The 22,262-nt window shown below is 38.5% G+C and overlaps 2 protein-coding genes across 7 annotated transcripts in view; one reads left to right on the top strand and one right to left on the bottom strand.

Annotated features, from left to right (window-relative positions):
• Positions 1 to 9,574: 9,574 nt before the first annotated feature.
• On the bottom strand, positions 9,575 to 21,786 carry FASTKD3 (FAST kinase domains 3). 4 transcript variants are annotated; one of them, XM_069076974.1, is made up of 8 exons: positions 21,649 to 21,786; positions 21,437 to 21,550; positions 19,168 to 20,645; positions 16,520 to 16,605; positions 14,633 to 14,807; positions 13,194 to 13,263; positions 11,078 to 11,192; positions 9,575 to 9,974 (listed from the first exon to the last, which is right to left on the bottom strand). In XM_069076974.1, exons 3-8 carry the CDS (start codon positions 20,600 to 20,602, stop codon positions 9,879 to 9,881), a joined length of 1,977 nt encoding a protein of 658 aa, XP_068933075.1. In that variant the 5' UTR covers positions 20,603 to 20,645; positions 21,437 to 21,550; positions 21,649 to 21,786; the 3' UTR covers positions 9,575 to 9,878. The 4 variants fall into 4 exon arrangements, with proteins under 4 accessions (XP_068933075.1, XP_068933084.1, XP_068933102.1 ...); XM_069076983.1 differs by having other exon boundaries at positions 21,437 to 21,567; positions 21,649 to 21,780; XM_069077001.1 differs by lacking the exon at positions 21,437 to 21,550 and having other exon boundaries at positions 21,649 to 21,785.
• Positions 21,667 to 22,262, top strand: part of MTRR (5-methyltetrahydrofolate-homocysteine methyltransferase reductase) — a 49,031-nt gene continuing 48,435 nt past the window's right edge. For 2 of the 3 annotated variants that reach the window (XM_069076947.1, XM_069076962.1), the window contains exon 1: positions 21,667 to 22,060. The gene's annotated coding sequence lies outside the window, so the exon portion shown is untranslated. The remainder of the gene's footprint in view (positions 22,061 to 22,262) is intronic. The other variant, XM_069076952.1, reaches the window with a different exon arrangement.

Below are 22,262 nucleotides of genomic sequence, written 5' to 3' on the forward strand. Positions count from 1 at the left end.
ACCACACATTACCCAGCACCCTGCCACACAAATACATGGGAGGAGGGGTGCTAGGTAGTCTGTCTTGGCGTGCCTAAGTTCATGGCAAATCCTTCCCCCTCCACATCCCCACTCCAGTCATCCAGACTGGCTGTTTAGATTCTTCCCTGGGACTGCATGGTTACTATTTTTTGAGATTCCCTTAATGGAAAGCTATAAGTATGTGTTTTTTTTTAAATTCTTTCTTTTACTGAGCCCCAAAGCTTCCTTTCTAGCTTCATTCTCTGGAACAAAACAGAGTAAGTCTACCCTGCCTTTCATGGCTTCATTAATACTGTACTCTAACCCACTGTTTCCCAGCCTGTAAACTTAAAATGATTTACTGTTTTGCAGTATCTTGGATTTCCTCCTGTATTTTATTTTGTCAATTCATTTTAATCCATGCTTCTCTGTATTCATCTTTGTCATTTGTTGCAACACACTAATATCCCAAATATTCCTATATGTACAATTTGTTTAGCCACTCCCCAAGTGGTAGGCATCTACTTTGTTTCCAGCTTTTTTTCCCACCATGAAAAAATGTTGCTATAAATATTTTGTGTATGTGGAGCTTCTTTTGTTAACAACCTCCTTGAGGTATATGGAATCTTTGAGTTGCCAGTTATGGACGTTTTAGCCACTTTATTTGCAAAATTCCGAATTGCTTTGAAGAATAAGTTGTCTCAATTCACAATTCTACCAATAATTCATTAATGGGACTATCTTTTTATGAGCCTTCCAACATTGACTCTCCCATCTTTTGTCATTTTTGTCAATTTTGGGGAGGCAGAGGTGAAACCAGTCAATCAATAAGCATTTACTAAATGCTTAATATCTGTGCTAAGCACTAGAAACCTCAGGATAGCTTTGAAAAAAAGATATTTTGATTTACCATAAAAGGTGCCAAGTAACAAAGAATTCTCAATTTTACAAAATACCTACAGGAATAAATCATATCCCTTTCAGACACTTTGCATGGTACCAAGAAGGTTGTGCTCAAAACAGTTACCACTTATTTGTGTATTCAAATTCTGGTAAATGACAAATTTGGCATTGGAACTTACTCTTGATAGGTATAAAAGGTTTTAAAGGAAAGGCACATTATCTGCATAAATAACCATAGTACATTAAGTTTGTCCAAGTTTTTAGTGAAATGTAAAATCTGACAGCTTCTTGCTATCTCAGGAGCAGAAAGAATGAGTCTCAGCAAGTGTTTTATAGGCAAAGAAAGTTTCATGCCAGCTGAAATAGTTGTATAGGGGTGGATAGGTGGCACAGTGGGAGCGGTTAGGTGGCACAGTGGGGGCAGTTAGGTGGCACAGTGAATAGAGCACTGGCTCTGGAGTCAGGAGGACCTGAGTTCAAATCTGTCTTCAGATACTTAACATTTACTATCCATGTGACCTTGGACAAGTCACTTAACCCTAATTGCCCAGCCTTCCCTCCCTTCAAAAAGCAAAAAAAAAAAAATGTTGTATAAAACAGATTAAAAACGAATTGTTCTTTTTAAAAACAGGTTAGAGCATCCAGACATTTTCTTTCAACTGCTTAAGAGTTCACCTTGGTTCATTCAGTCATTTAAGTAACATTTTGCACCTATCAAATGCAAAGTACTCTTGTTAGATGCTGAGAAGTACTACAAAGATGAATAAAATTCAGATGCTACTTAGAGGACCTTACAATCTAGGAGAAATGACAAGTATGCAAATAGTTAGCAGTTATATAGTGATTTAATGTTTGCAAAGTGCTTTTTGAGCCTCAAAACAACCCTGTGAGATAGGAGTTATGGTTATCATTCCCATTAGACAGTTGAAGAAACTCAGGATGAGAGAGGTTAAATAACTTGCCCAAGGTAACACTCTTAGTAAGTATCTGAGACAGGATTTAAATTCAGGTCTTTTTGGTTTCAAGTCCCAAATTCTACTTACCTGGATGCCCAACAGTTTAAATGTGAGATAGAAAGCATGATATTATATCCAAAAAGTGCAACTGTAGCTCAGTGATCATTTCTGGCTGAAGAGATGAAGAAAGGCTTTTTGAATATGTCTATCACGTTCCTCCTAACTTTTCTGAAGGACAGACATCTTGAGTTCTTTCAACTAACTTTTGTTACATTCGTGATGGAATGTGAAGGAAAATTCATGAAGGAAAAGCAGTGGGTTGTTGAGTCAGAAGTCCTAAATTCAATTACCAGCTTTGCTACATCTGTAATCGTGGGCCAATAATTTCACCTCTCACAGCTTTAGCTTTTTCATCTGTAAAATGAGAACGATTATGATATGTTTTTGAGGCCTCTCAACCATCCTGGTTACCTCCTTAGGACACACTCCAGCTTGTCAATACCTTTCCCAAAATGTGGAGTCCAGAACTATGCTGGTGTGTAGGCAGACTAACTAGAGCAGGATTCATTCCAGAGCGGCAGAACTGATACTCAGTGAGTCAACTTTTAAACAACACCACCACCTGCTGTTGACAAAGAATAATATGATGCTTTAATTTGCTAAGTGCTTTGAAGGATCTATTCAGTGTCTCTCGTGTGCTTCAGTTTATATGAGCTCAGCTTTATTAGTGGGCTGCATCTCTTGTTTTTTTCTTGTTTAGTCCTAGGGTTAAGGTATTGAATATACACCATTAATTAATGAATGTTTCATATGTTTTATAAGCTTAAATTATGATCCATTTGTTCAAAGTATCATACATATAAAATTAAATAACTTTCTTTTCTGAAGAAAAAATAATGAATATTTTTGATATTACATTAGCAAGAATAGGTAGGGGATACTCTACAGATCTCACGTGTTCACCATTTAATGATCAAAATTTGTCACATAAGAAAATACCTTGAACAATGGGAGGGGTGGAACCAAGATGGCAGAGTAAAAGCACAAACTTGGAGTGGGCTTCAGCTTCAATCATCTCTAATACCTGTAAAAAAATGACTCTAAACAAATTTCAAAGCTACAGAACCTACAAAGGGACAGAGAGAAACAAACCTCCAGCTGAAGGCAGCCTGGAAGGTCGACAGGAAAGGTCTATCACCACACTGGGAGCTGAGTGCAGTCCCCAGTGAGCCATGGTTCTGGCTCCAGAGAGGCCCCCACCAGTGCCCAGACTGGCCAGAGCAGACTTCAGGAGATTGAATCACCAGCAGCTGTGGTGCTTTCCAGACTTCTCAACCCATAAATGCCAAAGAGAAAATTAAAGGTCAGTTGGGAACTCTGTTGTGAGATTGAAGAAACAGCGCAGTCCAGCCCCATCCCCCAAGGAGAGAAGTGGCTGGAGGCCTGGAGGTGCATGTGGCTGTAATTTGAATTTGAAGATCCCTTTGTGCTGGCAAAGGTAGCAGGTACTTAGCACTTAGTAATTGACCAAGCCTCTGTTGGGGAAACAGAAGGTATGATCTCCTGTCTCCTGTTACTGATGTAACAGTATGTAGTTAATGCTGTGTATATAAGAAAAGCCCCAGAGAGGCACAGTCAGAATTTCTTGGGACCAGCATCTGGTGGCAGAGCAGCTACAGAAGAGAGAATGGAGAACTGAGCCAGAATTTCCTGAGAACTTGTAGTGGTGGAGCTTCTTCTGAAGAGGAACCCAGAGCCCAGAGCTCTGAGCCCACAGCCCTCAGCCTGCAGGAGCTGGAACCAGGAGCCAAGAGTCCATGAGAAGACTAAGGAAGCAGAAGACAGGAAGCATGACCGGGATGCTAAGACTTTGTCTGTTTGTGGCTTGGTTGAGCCTTGAATTCCCTGGGAGCAGAAATTATGAAGGATTTGAGATGGACTGGACCCTTTGAACTTCAGTGTGGGGCAGGACCTACCCAGAGAGCTGGACAAGGAACTAGGAGCTGTCTCCCATTGAACCCAGTTGACAGTCTGGTGAATCCAGGTAGAATCTGGGACCATGGAAGGGGATCCAGGGAATGTGACAACTGTCCCTGTCAAGATGAAAAGACCTCTCCATGGGTACTGAGTAATGATGAAGCAGTTTACTAGTGACCTAGGGGTGGAGGGTTTGTGTATGATACTTAGAGTAATTGATTGCTGAATCACGGAGGACTTATTGAGTTAACTTAAGAATGCCCCATGAGTGGAAGATTTTGACTATTGTACTTTGAGACTATATTGTGATACTGATTTTATTAACTTAAGTGTGCCCCATGAGTGGAAAACTTCGCCCCATGAGTGGAAGACTTTGACTATTGGACTTTGAGATGATTGTTCTTTGTTCTAAATATTGTGACCACTTTTTTTTGTGGATGTTTTGCTTTGATTTGCTATGGAATAAATAGTGTTCACTGTATTGTGTAATCAGAACCTTAAAAGCTATTGACAGTAACATTCTTCTGGAAAGCTTCTGTGCATGGCACTACAGTGGCTGCTTTCAGAGCTCCTGGCCTGCAGATAATAGGGGGACCAAGCAAACATTCAAACTGTAATCACTCTTTCTTTGACCTGCCTGGATCTGGATTGTGGTCTTGGGTGGTGGTCCTGGGGTGTGTGGCCAGTGAGCCAGAGCTTATGGGGGCTGTAGAGAGGGTGCCCAACTAATAGCTCCAGCAACTGAAAAAACCCAGGAATTTGAGGCAAAGCTCTCTCCATTCTGTAAGCAGAGTTCTACTGTGGCAAAGAGCTCAAAAGTCAATTGGCAAGATGAGGAAGCAAAATCAGACCATATAATTCTTTTTTGGGGACAAAAAGGATCAAAGCATGGAACTGGAGGAGGACTATGAAGTCAGAACTCCTGCGTCAAAAGCTTGCAAGAAAAATATGAATTGGTCACAGGCCATGGAGGAGCTCAAGAAGGATTTTGAAAATCAAGTAAGAGGGGGCAGCTAGGTGGTGCAGTGAGTAAAGCACTGGCCCTGGAGTCAGGAGGACCCGAGTTTGGTTCTGGCCTCAGACACAACATCCATACACACACACACACACACACACACACACACACACACACACACAAAACTAGCTGTGTAACCTTGGGCAAGTTACTTAACCCCAATTGCCCTCCAAAAGGCCAAAAAAAAAAAAATCAAGAGAAGTGGAGGAACTGGGAAGAGAAATGAGAATGATGCAAGAAAATCATGAAAAGCGAGTCAACAGCCTGATAAAGGAGGCTCAAAAAATTCTGAAGAAAATAAGACCTTAAAAAGTAGACTAACTCAAATGGCAAAAGAGGTCCAAAAAGCCAACGAGTAGAATGCCTTAAAAAGCCAAATTTGCCACATAGAAAAGGAATTTCAAAAACTCATTGAAGAGAATAATTCCTTTAAAATTAGATTGGAGCAATTGGAAGCTAATGACTTTATGAGAAATCAAGATACTATAAAACAGATCCAAACAAATGAAAAAATAGAAGGCAATGTGAAATATCTTATTGGAAAAACCACTGACCTAGAAAATAGATACAGGAGAGATAATTTATTTATTTAAAGCAATTGGGGTTAAGTAACTTGCTCAAGGTTACATGGCCAGTTATTTCTGGGTGTGGTGGTAAGTATCTGAGCCTGGATTTGATCCCAGGTCATACCGACTCTGGAGCCAGTGCTCTTACTCACTGTGCCACCTGGCCACCCCTAAGCAATTGGGGTTAAGTTACTTGCTCAAGGTTATAAGGCCAGGTGTTTCTGGGTGGGTGCTAAGTGTCTGAGCCCGGATTCGATCCCAGGTCATCCCGACTCTGGGGCTGGTGCTCTTACTTGCTGTGCTACCTGGCCACCCCCGGGCGAGATAATTTAAAAATTATTGGACTACCTGAAAGCCATGATTAAAAAAGGGACCTAGCAATCATCCTTCAAGAAATTCTCCAGGAAAAATTTCCCTGATATTATAGAACCAGAGGGCAAAATAGAAATTGACAGAATTCACTGATAACCTTTTGAAAAAGATCCCAAAAAGAAAATTCCTAGCAATATCACAGTCAAATTCCAGAGTTCCCAGGTCAAGGAGAAATATTATAAGCAGCCAGGAACAATTTTACTATAGTGGAAACACAAGATCTAGCAGCTTCTACATTAAGGGATTGAAGGACTTAGAATATGATATTCCAGAGGTCAAAGGAGCTAGGATTAAAACCAAGAATCACCTACCCTGCAAAACTGAGTATGAATCAGGGGAAAATTGGTCATTGGGAAAATATGGTCATTAAATGAAATAGAGGACTTTCAGGTATTGATGAAAAAACCAGAACTGAACAGAAAATTTGGCTTTCAATTAAAAGAAGCAAGAGAAGCATGAGAAGCTAAACAGGAAAAAGAAATCATAAGGAACTTATTAAAGTTGAACTATTTACATTCCTACATGGAAAAACAATAATTGTAACTCATGAGACTTTTCTCAACATGAGGATAGCTGAAGGGAATATATATGTGAGAGCGTGCATATGTGTGTACATGTATACATAGATTGAGGATGGGTTAAATATGAAGGGACAATATCTTAAAAATAAAATTACGAGGTGAGAGGGACATATTGGAAGGAGAAAGGAAGAGATAGATTAGGGCAAATTACCTCATATATAAAAGGCAAGAGAACACTGTTACAATGGACAGGAAGAGCAGGAAGGTGAAAGGGAATGGGTAAACTTTATTCTCATTGAATTTGGCTTAAGGAGGGAATAACATGCACATTCAATTGGGTATCTTACCCTACAGGAAAGCAGGGGGGAAGGGATTGGGCGGGGGTGGCGGGAGGTGATAGAAGGGAGGGCAGTTAGAAACAAAAACTTTTGAAAAGGGACAGGGTCAAAGTAGAAAATAGAATAAGTGGGGAGCAGGATAGGATGGAGGGGAATATAGTTACTCTTTCACAATATAACTACTATGGAAACTTTTGCATAACTACACATGTATAACCTATGTTGAATTGCTTGTCTTCCCAGTGGGGCTGGGTGAGGAAGGAAAAAGGGAAAGACTCTGGAACTCAAAGTTTCAAAACAAATGTTAATGCATGTTACATGCAACTGAGAAATAAGATATACAGGCACTGGGGTACAGAAATCCATCTTGCCCTACTAGAAAGTTAGAGACAAATGGGGGAGGATATGAACAGATTGGAGGAAAGGGTATTCAGTAGGCTTGCTATTTTGGGGTGGGGGTAGGGAAGAGACGGGGATAAAAAACTGTAACTCAAAATCTTGTGGAAACGAATGCTGAAAACTAAAAACAGATAAATAAATTGGAAACAACAACAAAAGAAAATGCCTTTATTGAAATATGCCATAAGAAAATTCTTTATTGAACATAAGTAGTCAACCATGAGTATAAAATGTCCTGTCAACGTGTTGGCTGATTTTCTTGTTCTGGTTCAAAAAAGTGGTGGGTCTGACCACGTAGGCCAAACCCAGACCCAGGCCTGGCTGTCAAATCAACACCCTCTGACATCTCAAGGAACCACTAATTTCTCCTTTCCTCCAATGCCTCTCCCCACTTCACTAGCCTCCCAGGGGAAGGAAGTGACGTAGGCCCTGACTAGCTCTCTTTTTAAAACCTCTCGGGAGACTGTGACCTTCCCCCCAATCTGCCACGCAGTATTGCCCCAATGGCTTCCTGTTTCTCTCCCTATCCCTATAGTAATTAATCAGTGGCTATTTAGAAGAAAATTTCCCCTACCCCTTCTTCATGTCCATCCATCCTCCTCTATCAATCTCCCAATTTAAACCTACTGATCCCTTCCACTGTGCCCACTGGACCTCTCGTTCCATAGCAAACAAATTTCTCTTCATTGTAGACCTCTTTTTCTCATTAATGCACACAGAGATCTGGCTCCTCTCTGATTACAATGCATCCCTGGCTAACATCCTTAGCACTGGTTATACCTTCTCTTAAACCCCCCATCACACTGTTCTTAGAGGGGGAGTGATGATATTCTTTGCTCCCTATTGTCACTTTGCAGACTCTCCCCTTGCTTCCTTCATTTAGTAACCTTTTTCTCTTTTGAACTCCACATAATTAAAATTTTCCACCCAAATTAGGGCAGCTGTAGTACATTGACCCTCCTAGGATATTTTCCATGCTTTTTCAAGGAGTTCAGAATCTGACTTATCTTCTCTTCTGTAGCTCATGCCCTTATACACAAGGAATTTATTTTCACGTAGCTATTCTATCCAAGTCCCTAACTTCCCAATTTACTAGACCTTCTTAAGTCCCACTTAAAACCAACTTCACTTCAGCAACACATAATGATGGTTGCACACTACATCTAGCTATGAGTAGAAAACCTGACATTCCCCTGTGACTCAGCTCCTCCCTATACTTCCTCCCTCTGAAAACTGTTATCTTCATTGGGACCTCCAATCCCTCCCAGATTCAGTAGTCTCTCAGGTCATTACTCCTGCTCTCACTTCACTCACCTCTCTTCATTCTCAACTTAGCCATTTCAAGCCTATGCTGTCCCTGGAAGATGGAATACCTAGCTCCCTTTTCCTGTCATTGCTCTTCTTTTGCCAAACCTCAGCTCAGGATTACTCCAATTTGCCTCCTCTGCTCTGGCTCATGAATAGCTAAGTGCAGAAAGAGGAGATTCCACAACCATGCTGACTAGATACATTACACATTGATATTATCCAACCTCAACAGGCGCCTTGATGCTAACAATTAGCCTCACAGAAGGTATTCCAAACTTCTTCACGCTTTAAGTTCTTCTATTTTTCTCTTTCAATTTTTATTTTACGAAGAAAGAAATCTGAGCCATTCAACGTGTGCTTTTCTCTCCCATCCTTTTCATGTCAAAACCCCTTGGCTTCATCTCCCACTCTCTCCTCTTTCTGTTAGTCTCTGACAAAGAGGTAGTAGCCCTTTGCTATGGCCAGGCCAAACCTTCTACATGTGCATTTGATCTCCTTCCCTCCCATCCTCTCCAGCACACTGTATCCTCAATCATCTTCTCCCCACAAACATCTTGCCATTAACTTGTTTACTACTACTGCTTTCAAAAAATGCTCCTTCCCCCATTCTAAAAAAAGCCTTATCAAATGCTACTGTACCCTCAAACTATCATTGTAAATATCGCCTTTCTTAGCCAAACCCCTTGAAAAAGTTGTCACTGTCTAAATTTTCTCTCATTTACATCTTAGCCTTTTGTAATTTGGTTCCTAACTTCATTCACTTAACTGAAACTGTTCTCTCAAAAGTCACCAGTGATCTCTTACTTGCCAAATCTAATGGTCTTTTTTTAGTTCTGATCCTTCTGGAACAGTATATTGGTGAGTGGAACATTTCCTAAATGAAAAAACCCTCATGACTTAAGAAGATTAAATATTCTCTCCAATCGGAAGAAATACCACAAACATGTTCTAGGTCACATCACAGAGTCTAGTCAGTGAGGATTTTCTCCACATGAACTGCTTCCAATGAGAAGTGTTGCCCTACACAGCAGAGGAGTTTTCATCAAATATGAGGGGCACTAACTGCTGGTGGACAGGCCGTTTTACGTCATAAACAACTGGGAAGCCATGTCAATAGCTTTAGGTCTCAGAGACAGATTCCGTGACTTTAAAGGGAAAACAAACCCCACTTAAATAGCAAGGATTCTAGTACTCCTACCACAAAAGCAAAAGAAAATCATTATTTTCATTTTACTTCTTTAGTTTATTCTAAAAATCAAGCCAACATAGTAAAAAAAAAAAAGTTCCGTGATCTCAGTGCTATATTACAAAGAATATTCTAAATTATCAAGTCACACTGTGGCAACAAAGAAAAGTCCTGAATCATTAGGAACTAGTGAACTGATGACAAATATAAACTTTAATAAATTGGCTCAGAAAAATGCACAAATTGTTGGTCTTTTTTCTCAGTGTGTGTTTGTTCATACCACAATGCAAACTCTTTTGACCACTTCAAGTATGAAGTCAATATTCCAATCTTGTCTTCAATGAAATCTATAGCTGTGAGGGAATAATTTTTTCTTTAAATATTTCACTAGTTCACATCTTGACTGGAGAACCTCAACTTCATGAAACGGAATCTGTTAGAAAAACAAATAAATATTTGGCCAAAAATTATGCCATTTGGAGAATGTGAATGTGACAAGATTCAAACAGCAGTGTTTTTAGACATTAGACAACCAACTAATATTTACCCCCTTCTTCCCACTCACACAGCTACCACCTTAGTTCAGACTGTCATTACCACCTCACTTCAAATACTGCAGCAATCTAATAAATCTCCCTGTTTCAAATCTCTGACCATCTTAATGGGCAATGAATAACTGTAATACAATGGAGAAGTATTTTAGGAAGAAACATCTCGAATGGAAAGTACACAGGACAGAATGGAATGTAGAGATGGAGAGAAATTATGAGGCTCTCTTAATAATATAGAAAGTCTAAAATGGTCAGAAACCTACTCTAGCCTGTACTTCAGTAGATGGATATTGACCCTCACCAATGAGGATACACTACAGATGTTCAGGATATTACTGGATAGTTCTTTTAAAATATATTTTAAAAAATAAGTATGGCTATACATATTAAGTAGGAGTAAAGTTTAATAGTTTTTAATTGGTCTAGTGGTTACTTTGTTCCAATTAATTTCAGAAAAATACACAGAAAAAAATGGTATTGCATAGAATTCAACACATTCCATAGTTGAATTTTGAGGCAGAACAAGATGATGGTATAGAGAATGCTACTATTAGCTCTACTCTTGTAAACCTCTATAGGTATACATTCTAACATTTAAGAAAATGATAAATTAGGGATGATTATTCATATCATAAGAGGTTTACATGTAGGGATCACTTTCTCCTATGACATTTAAATACTGGGGTTAAAGATACATTAACGGCCAACAACATTTTTACAAGTAAAAATTATTCAGATATGGAATGATTTTCATAAAATTATAATACAATCAGGGGAAAATGTGATTCCACAAAAATTCAATTTGCACAATGTTCATAAATAAAACTTCATCTGTATTTATCAAAACTGATTACTTATAGTAGTTGAATGTCCCCCTATTTAAAGTGACTTTCTTGGGCCACTAGGAAGTTCCATTTAATATTTTCAATAATACAATCTTAAATTAAGAATGAGCTTTCTGTAGCAAAAATATGCTAAATCATACCTGTATAACTTCATAACCAAGTAACTGTAGGTGTCTTTGTTTAATAGCTTCTTTTCCTAGTAAGTTATGGCTATTCAAACAAAATCTTTTTGGATCATCAATGCAAAGCGCTAATCTGTACATAAAATAAATGTGATAAACAGTTAACTTTTTAAAATTCCAACAGATTGCTTATAATACTTTGAATTCCTAATCACAATTAAATAAGAATATCATTTTAGAACTGTGGTGAAATATAAGATCAAAAGCTATGTGAGATCTTATATTGCCAAAAGCTAAATTGGAATAATCACATTTTTGGTTTTCCCTTAACAATAATAACAGTTAATAATAGTTAGCATTTATGCAGTGCTTATTTTGTGCCAGGCACTGTGCTAAGCACTTTATAGATCTCATGTGATCTTCACAACCATCCAGGGAGGTAAATGTTATTATTATCCCCATTTTACAGTTGAGGAAACTGAGGCAAACAAGTGAAGTGACCTGCTGTAATGGTAAGGGAATTTGAAGATCTCCCCTGCCCCTTAATAAGCCTAAGTGAATCTGAGGGTCTTCCCTGATCTGAAACTCTACTCTGCCCCCTAATAGGCTGAATGTGGTCACAGGGAGCCTGTGGTAGGAGGAGTTTGCCGAAGGGTAAAGTAGAGCCCATAGGAGAAGCTTGCTTGGGGAGGCTTGTTTTCCAGGAAGACATATTGTTACTTTGTAATTAAGTGGTGGTCACAAGAGTTGTGATGTTCTCTGACCCTGGAGAAGGCTCTGTGTGTGTGTGTGTGTGTGTGTGTGTGTGTGTGTGTGTGTGTGTGTGTCTATCTGTATGTATAACTCTGAGGTGAGGTTTTGCTTTGGGGCTCACTCATGGGAAGAGTTGTGTGATTTGGCCAGATGAGACTCTGGACAGCTGTTAAGCCCCTTGGCTTTAAAAACCCAGACATTAGTGCTTCTCTCTATGGTAACTAACTATGTAGGTATGTGATGGTCAGACAGCTAGAAGCCCTGTCTTTTGGTCTACTGAACTGTGTTATTTTCTCTGCATTTTTTTGTCTCCTTGTAACTTCTATTTGTATTCTCAAAAGTTCAGGGTGCTTTTTCCCCTGAATTAGGTAAATGACATATGTTTGATTAAAGTAAGATTGTTAACCCTTTTGAGTTACTTTCCTTTAGAAGAGAAGATCAAAGAACCTGTGCTTGCAGTCATCTTGGGTATGCTAGGGTGCTTGCTGCTACACTTGCCCAGGGTCCCACAGCTACTAAGTATCTGGGGCCACATTTGAACTCCATGTCTTTGAACTCCAGACCTGGACAACCTAGCTGCCTCATGCCAGCATGATCAAAGGTAGGGGAATACAAAGTAAATTCTGAGCATAATGAGAAGACTAGTATGCCATTCAATTCAATAGGCATTTTTAAAGCAACCACTAGATGTCAGGTAGTGGGGATATAAAGACAAAAAACAACCATCCTTTCCACTGGGCAACCTAGCTGCCTCCCAACTTTCTAGCAAAAAGTCATCACCATTCATTATTTAAGAATATTAATTGCCCAGTTTTTAATGGAATTTAGATGCTGCTATAATAATAGCATTTTGAAAATACATCATTATGAACTTAGAATGTAAGTTTCTTGAAGAATGGGAATGTTCCATTTTTGTCTGATTTCCCACAGCCTTGTACAGTGTTCAAACATATAACAGGCACTTAATGTTTAATGATTAATGATTTTAAGCAACATTCTTCAACGTGTAGTGTTTTTTACTATCTATGATGGTTAAAATAAGGTAACTATTAAATAAGTATGAAGAAAATAGAAAGATGAGTCAAGATTGTTAACATATAATCCCAGCTGATCATTAACTGGCTGTGTGACCTTATGCTAATTAAATCAGCTTTTGGAATATTCATTTCCATATCTATAAAATGAAGGGACTGCACTAGATATGACCTCTGGGATCCCATTTACTTCAAAGATTCTGAGATCTGATTAGAAAAAAATATTGATAGTGAGGTAAGAAATTTTTGAAAAAATTTACATAAAGCATAAAATATCAAAACATCAATTATACTAGCATGAGAATCTACAATTCTCATCATATAAACAACATAATGCTTTTCTGTACCTTTTATACACATCTTCATCACTTGTAAATGGTACTACAAATCCTTCTTCATCTAGTTTAATCTCAATATCTGAGTGACAGAAAAAAGGAAAACATCTTCATTTACATACCATTACAAATATTATTTTATTTGTGCTATTTTCCAGTCTTCCAAATTATATTTATTGAGGGCTTTGAATGCTATGACCATAACCAATGAATAATGAAATTTTAATATAACAAATCAAATAAGTCAACTCTACAAAAATTATTGTATCCCATTAAAATAATTCAGCTTGTTATTTAAAAAAACAAAAATATCAAAATTCTTGAAACAAATTCTGACATTTCTGGGTTGTTGGATCCTGAGCAAATCATTTAACCTCTTGCAAACCTTAAAGTACTTTGTAAATATAAGTTATCTATTCTAGTTTAAGTAGGCTTAGCAATACTAAAGCAAGTAGTATCAATCTTAGGTTTTGAGGATTGTGGTTAAATCCATATTACACTTTCTTTTCTTCCCTATCACAAATCTAATAGGACACACTAAAATGAGTCTAGTTAGAGTAAGGGGGTGGTTTTAACTTGTGATTTTTTTTGGTGCAGAGAAATTCCAGTATTAAAAACTCTCTCCATTCTACTAATTCAGAATGGAAATCTGAAACCAGTAATATATATTTCAGTTGTATGATCTGAACTATCTACCTAATTCTGAGGCCACCTCTCCATCCATATTCCAAGGGTCTCAGATTTTAGATGAAGATTTGAAAAATGATTAAACAAATGCACAGAAACCAAAGTAGCATACTTGTTATAATTGGCACTTACCATTGTATATTTACTAGCCCCAAAAGCTATCCTGTACCCAAATTTCCAGTAAATAAGAAATGTAGGGCTCAATGACCTCTAAAGTCATGTCCAGGTTTAAAACTATCTATAATCCTAGGACAGTAGGTATACTTCAGATAATGTTGATCCAACCCAAGCCTAATGTAACATTGTGAAATGCATTACTGAGTCTCTGATTTATATTGTCAACTACATCCTGAAGCAGCCTTCTATGTCATGTGCTATAGTACCACATTATGAGGACTATCCATGTAGGCCTAATTTTATTCTTGACTACAGATCGTCAGGTTTCACAGCAACACTGGAAATTTTTACATTCCCTTTCCCTGTGGTGTAATGCATATGTTATTTCATGCCACAGTACAAAGCAAACTATTTTCTGTATGCTGAGATATGCTTCAAGAGAAGAACCCCTCAGAATAGCAGTGCTGCTCATCTGTTTGTTTTCTCTTCCTTTTCTCAAAAATTTTCTCACTGTTAATTTTTTAATGTGTATTTTTCCCCCACTATGATGTAATTTCCTGAGAAAATTGTAGTTCTTTATGTGGTCTCTATTAAAAAATAGGATTATTTGAAATCTCAAAAAGGTAATAAACAGATTTTTAGCTTACCTACTGTGTAACAATAGGGTGTTGAGACTTTTGAAGCAAAATATATTTTTGCTTTTAAAAGGTCAATTAGTCCAACTGTAACAGTTTTATAAAGTTGAAGATCCATGGGGGTCTCCAGGAGATAAGGTGGAATAAGAAATGATTTCACTTGATACTGTGGAAGCAGCTTAGGACCCTATAAATTATAAACATACACAAGATGAATAAAATATGTGACAAACCTTTTTAAATTAGTGAAGAACTTGAATAAAATAGTGTCCTGCCTTTGAAAAATAGAGTGAGCCTTCCAGAATAAACATGTGATGCTCATTCACAGAGATAACTAACTAAAAAGAATACCACAATTGTTCCTAATAAATATTAATTGAAATATAATAGTTAAGGAATATTAAGTTTGATGCATTTTGTTTTTACAACATATTTATTTCATTACCCTTGCCACCTTCCCCTACCCAGCAAACTTTTAACCTTTTAACCCTTTTAACAGATAATAATTCAGAGGCAAGTCTAGAGAATAAGATAGAAGACCAAACTGGGCAACGTCAGTCTGGATATGTATTAGCGCACCACACACACACACACACACATCCCTTTTCAGCCTCATTTCATATTGCTTCTCATCATTCCTTCTACACTGCATGCAAAAGATGCCATTTAGCTGTTCCCCTCAATTGGTAGTTCCTTCAGATAAGCATTTACTATGTCTAGACTTCTGTCTGTCTCTCCTCCTCACCTACCCCGTCCCTTTATTTACCTTATGATTACTTATCTTTGAGCAGGGAACTTGTCCCCAAATGAATGTAAACTTGAATGTTCTTGAAGATACTCTCTCATTTCTGTCTTTGTACTGTCAAAGTCTAATACTGTGCCTCCCTTAAATATAATTAAATGCTTAATAAAGGTCTAGAGAACTGAATTTTACTTTAGCATGACTACAAATCAATGACACAATTTCTTTTGTCTTATAAACTATCTCTGAAGACTCAAAGAGTTTCAAAAGTGGCAGCATTGCTGGATTAAGTATATAGAAGCCTTGCAGAATGCCAATATAGAATACTTATGTTGTGCTGGTCCAAAAAATCAGTTTCATTATTTTACTGCCACTTCTTATAGGTGCATCCATTCTACCATATTTGGTGAGGGAAACAACTCTTAACATATCTTCAAGTCAAGTATGCATAACTAAAATCATTTCTCATATTTTTACCCAAATATCTTTCCTTTTTGTCTCTTTAACATAGCTGGTCTAAAACCTTAAGAGTTTTCCCAAAGGAGGCTTTGGGGTTGAAAAGATCCTACATTTAAGCATTTCCTAGGCAGCTCTGTAAACTATGTTTCTTCAAAGAAGGTGGTTCTCCAACCACTTCTCCTTTGATCATCTTAGGGCATTTACTACCTTCCACCTAAAAAAAAGCCTGCCTGAAGTGTGTCTATGAAAACAACTATACATATTCAGAAGTACTGCAGATGAGTTTATATAGTCCATAATTTGTAACATATCAAACGAACACCTCGGAATTCAACACTGGTCAGAACTATCACATAGGATTCTTATAATCCTCACTGGACATCTATCTCTATGATTATTGAGAAATATTGAGCTAAGATATTTTTTAAAACACAATGAAAGAAAAAGGGCTGTTTAACTTAGAGAAGAAAAGGGCTAAGGAATGGTAATCACTGACCTCAACTATAAAAAAAATTTTCATGGAGAAAATGTTGAGCATTTGTATCTTTTTCTGTATACAAAAAGTTAATCAAATAGAAATGAACTTAGGGCAAAAGAAATTTGCAAGAAACATTTTTTTAAAATAGTGTTTAATCACTAAGACAACAAAATACAAAATAATGTAATGGGTTGCCAAGTGAAAAAGTGAAATTTCCTACCTTATAGAAGGGACACTCCAAGACCATGGTTAAATAAAGCTGGGTCAGCTGGGCCAGACTTGATCTATTTAAATTCAATTCCTGAGCTGAAACAAAAATCATCAAAGGTCAAGTTATTTTTAAGAGTTCTAATGCAGCCAAAACTAAGAAATGGAGAGTGATGAAGGTATATACAATCACTTACTATATATGACTAATGTATTTTTATGAGGTTAAACAGAGAATGGCCTACGTAGCTTGTCCTTTCAATCAAGTCACTTCTAAGCAATAAAGTTCCTAGCTCTAAATCTATTCTTAATAAAAGTCACAAAAGAATTAACGTCACTATACATACTTTTCATTACTTACAATGTCATACTACCCAAAACTATTTGGACAACCTCACACAAAGAAACAGCTTGTAATCATAACTCATGTTTATATAGTTCTTTTCACAGCACTTTCCTTAAACAACTTTGAGAAGTAGGTACTCCAAGTATTGTTATGCCTGTTTTACTGAAAGTTCTAAGAGATTAACACACTTGTCCAAAGATCATAGAGTTAGTGAACTAGAAAGCAGAAATCCAGCTCAGATCTCTGTTAACTCCAAGGTCAGCACATTTTCCACTACATTCCATTGCCTTTCATTACAACATGCTACCTTGTGGTTTCCACACACTACTAGCAGGTAAAAACATCACTAGCTCCCCCACGCAAAAAGGATTTACTAACTCCCTATTGCAAACAAGATAAAATAAAATTCACTTAGCTTGTCACTTAAGACTTCCCCATTTGGCTTCAGTCTATTTTTCCTGACTAATTTCATACTGCTTACCTTCATTCAGCAAATATTCTGGCCTAAACAGTTTTGATAGCTATTTTCTGAATCTGATAGACTATCACTTAAATTTGTGCATTCTTGAAGGCCATCCTCTGCCTACTTTGTAATATAGTTATCTAGGTACCTGTCCTACAAACTTCTTCCTCTACCCAAATTAGAATAGAAACCTATCAAAAGCTGTGTTATTTTTAAATCTTTGAATCCCTACCTCACACATCGCCTTGAATCTAGATAACAATTAATTTTTCCTGAACTGATCTCATAAATGAATGGAAAAAGTCTATAGAGGAAAAACTTGTTCCTTAATGCAAGTTTTAAAATATGTTACTTGTGGTTATTACTTTTCCTGGGAATATTGTATGCACTCTACAAACTGTATGCAGAATGTGGAAATACTGTGTGCTTTCAACATGAGGCCAAAAATCATTATGCTATAGATAAAACCTATTTTGAAATAGGCTGAAACATCTTTTATCTCTTAATCATATAGTCCTGCCATGCCTCATGACATCGTTTAGTATTTTAAAATTTGTCCATAGAATGATGATGCAAGTGAAACTGACTTATTTTTGTCAGATATTAGATTGGGACTTTAGAGATACTATGGTATAATCCTCTCATATTCAGATGAAAAAAGGAACACTGCACTTGTAATCAGAGAACCTGGTTTCAATGCTGGCTTTTAATTCAAGTTTTAGGCTTATATCCCCAATTTTTTAGGTAATTTGAAAAAGATACCCAATAGACATCTCAAACTCAGCCATGTCCAAAACAGAATTTACTTTCCTCACAAACCTTCTCCTATTTCAAAGTTTCCTATTACTATCTTCGCAGTCATAACAACCTCAGTTTTCCTTCACTCCTATCTTTTACCAACTCTTGTCCCCTTTCTCCACTCACACAGCCAACACCTTGGGGCAAATCCCGTATCACCTTATGGCCAGACTACTTCACTATCGTTCTGATTGGTCTCCTTGACTCAAGTTTCTCCCCATTTCAATACATCCTTCACTCGGCTGCCAAAATGACTTTCCTAAACGCACAGATCTGACCATGTTACCAATATTATTTAATAAACTCCAGTGTCTCCTTATTGCCCAGATCAAATATTAACACCTCAGCTTGGTATTTAAATAAAGCCATTCACAACCTAGCCCTTTCCAACCTTTCTTTTCCTCCTGAAGCACTTTACAATCCAGCAACAAAGCCTTCTTGCTGTACCTTGTATAAGCCACTCCATTTTCAAAGTCCATGACTTTTCACTAATTCTCCCTATGCTCTCCTTCCTCATATCAGCCTCCTGGACTCCCTTAAGACTTAGCTCATATCGCACCTTCTGCAGGAATCCTTTCCCAATCTTCTTCACCACTCCAGTCTCTTCCCTCTAGGATTACCTTTCATTTGCACTGTATGTATGTTCTATGTACATTCAGTTGAATGTTGTCACTCTTACTAGAATTTGAACCCTTCTTTGTATCCCCAGTGCCTATTAGCATAGTGATTGGCAAATATCAAGGGCTTAATAAATGCTTGTTGACTCTGCCACTTACTACTTCCGTGACTTATGGCAAATCCTTACACCTTACTTGTCTCAATTTTCTCTTCTGTAAAATAAGTGAACATGTAAGGTCCTTTTCACCTGTGAATGTTAGGCCCAAATGTCTCAAATACTAAGGTTCAACAGAAGAATGGAATACACATATAGAACCTGAAGCATACCACCAACCTAAGAAAGATAAACCCTAGCTCAATTCAAAGCCTTTTTGAACTTTCTGCACCAAAATATAACAAGACTCTTCCATGATGAAGTTATCTGTGAGTAACTTACCTTGTAATTTCTGAAGAAAATATGGGCTAAATAACTTTGCCATATAATTGACTGGGTGGCGTCCAATGAGGGTGCATGAATGGAGAAGATTCAACAGGGTTTGAGGAGGAAAATATTTAAAGTGAGTTCTTATTGTATTTTCAAGCTTCCTAAAAAAAAGTGGAGCATTTGGGGGTAGGTAATTGAGTTTCCCAAACGGTATAATCAACTGAGAAACCTGGACAGGGGAGAATATTTCAGCTTGGTAAACAAAACTTTCTGCTACTGCATCAAAAATGGGTTTTGAAAGAATCAGTTTTTTACTGCAGTACTGCATGACTTTGCTGATAGATTCAGGATGCATAGTGAGACAATATGTGGAAACACGTTGTTCCAGGGCTTGTGTGAAAAATTTGTCAGTGTAACCAAAGTATATGAAACCCTCTAAGACTCTTCCTAGCTCTTCACTGGTAAAATGAGAGACAAATTTTACTGAATGTATACAGAGCTTTACAACCAAAGGAAAAGCTCGAGTTTGGTTGAGAGTCACCAAGGCATCCAGTATTTGGCTTGTGATTTTAGGACTAAATTTATAAACTAATGAAATAGAGAGGTTGTTTAACTGATCCAAAAAGTCCTGATGCTGAACCACTTCTCCAAAAGCAGCTTGAAGCAATGTATAAATTGCTACTATCTCCTCAGGTGTACATTCTTGCAATTTTTTACCTTGAAGTTGAAGTATAATCTCCTTTAGCATTGCACAGTTTGGATTCTGGAGTTTAATCATACATTCACCAAGAATACAAAGATTATGAATTGTCATGTGACCCTGTTGAAGCCGATTTTGGCACTCTGTCACCAGACTTACTAGTAAATTACTCTGGGTTTCCACATGTAATCCTGTCAGAGCTTGCAAAGCAGTTACCAGCCCAGTGTCTGAAAGATTTGTGGATTCATATTCAAACTGAAAGCATAATGCTCTGAAGATTTCATTCTCCAAGACTGTTTTTGGAATTTTTTGGCCACCTTCCTCCTGTTCCACTTCAGAGACCCGATACAAAGCTGCTGCTGCCATAGTATCTGACAAAGTTTCCAATGTGCTTACATATTTTAACACCTGTTCAGATGAAGTGAAAGTATTTAGCTCCTTATAAAATCTCTGATCATCCACATGACCATTATTTTTTTCAAACCTGTCCCATGCTGCTGTTTGGAAAAGCAAAGATCCACCAACTGGGTAAAGTTTACTCCCTTTTTCTGACTGATGCTTCTTACAGTATGCGTGATGAAAGTAGACTCTGAATTGCTCCTGTTGCAGGGAAAAATATCCATGACACATGATTTTTCTGCCCTTCTTGTTATAAGGGCTAAAATATTTTCTCAGACATGTCAAAATTCTGCAAGTTTGAAGGCCAGAAGAATAAAAACGAGACATGGGTAAAGTGATCAATGCCATCTGTGATGATGGAAAAAGATCAGCTGCCCATCTTGAACGCAGCCTAGAATAAAAAGAAAATGTCACACGGTAAAACTTTACTTTTATTTTCTCAGAAACATTCACATAGTCACAAAATAAATGATTCAACATTTATGATACTGAAGATTCTGCAGGAAGGGAAATGGTATGGTAACAAAATTGAATATGCAGGCTAAATGAAATAATAGCTGAGACTGAATAGCACTTTAAGACTGGCAAAGCACCTTACAAGGCTTTATCTCATTTGATCCTTATGACAACTGTGTGGTATGTAATATAGTTTGCCCACGTTCATGTAATAGTGTGGGTGAGAGTCTTCGTATTTCCAGAACCTTCCTATTACGCTTAGTAAATGCTTTTTGATCAAAAAGGCAGAATTTGCACGTGGGTTTTCCTGATTGCAGACCCACCTCTTTGTCCACTACACCACAACTGCCTTTAAAGAGCCAATGAATTAAAAACACCCCTGATTCTCATAAGTTTCAAACTGACCCAATTTCGAATAAATCAATGTAAAACAAAGCACGGGGAATGTATATACAGATCAAATGTTCTTCCATGGGGGAAGGGAGCAGGGGAAGGGCTGATTTCCTCCAGGTTCCAAAGGAAAGCAGAGGAGGGAGGAGGAAAAGGGAACCTAAAGAGTGGGCAGGAGGGAGAGAAGGGAAAGGCCCGTTCGGTTACGCAGGGACCCTGTTCAGACATCCCACCGTCACGATGACTCTATTCTCCGGCTCATCTTTTAAGGTTGGAAAAGTCAGAAAGTCCATCAACTACACACAACCAGGAATAAGATACTGACGCACACTGTACCTGTGCAAAGCCTCGCTGACGCACGCGCACTGTGCCTGTGCAAAGCTTCGCTGACGCACGCGCACTGTTCCTCGGATTGCGCTTCCTCCAGGCCACTTCCAATGAAGCACTCACCTAGCAGGAGTCAGAGACTGGAATGGGACATTGCAGAAAACTACATTTCCCACAAGGCTAAGAGAATGCCTACAAGTCCCACAGCGCCCCCGTCTTACCTCAGTCCTAACTGGGGTCTCTCAGGCTGACCAATTGAAGCTTGCCTTTCCTTGGTCAAAAGCTCACCGTTATACAAGAGGGCTGGGCATGCGCACTCCAAGCAGGACGCCCTTTACAGCCCCAGCCAGCCCTGTTGCGAGAAGCTGGAGCTAGGTGAAGCTGGCGCCCCGGGACGCCTCGTGAATGATTTCTGGTGAAGTGGTCGGAGAGAGAGGAGGGTCAGAGCGGTACGCCGAGGGCTCCTGAGTGAGTTAGACCCACTACATAAAGCGGTCTTGCCTTTGACCTCCAGGTCATTTAGCTGACACGTGCTGTGCTCCGATTGCTGGCCGGGTGCTCAACCGGATCAGATCCAGCCCTGAGGATTGAGTTCTGGCTGCAGCGGACGCGAAGCATCTGGGTGGGGCTGCGGTAGGTCGGGAGGCTGGGATAGCGAGCTCTGGGGCTGAGGAGGTGCTCAAGAAGCCCGGTTTGGCTGCCAGCGAGGAAGGCGGGCATTGCCGGGGGGGGGGGGGGGGGCGCCACGGGCGGGTGGGGGAAGAAGGGAGACACACACACCCATGGGGGGAAATGAAGTTACAGTATCATCCTTCTGTACCCCGTCTCCTCTTAA

The sequence above is a fragment of the Petaurus breviceps genome, unplaced genomic scaffold (assembly GCF_028583685.1).
Source record: "Petaurus breviceps papuanus isolate PSGF00001 unplaced genomic scaffold, PetGlider_PUasm1.0 151, whole genome shotgun sequence".
Classification (NCBI taxonomy): Eukaryota; Metazoa; Chordata; class Mammalia; order Diprotodontia; family Petauridae; genus Petaurus; species Petaurus breviceps.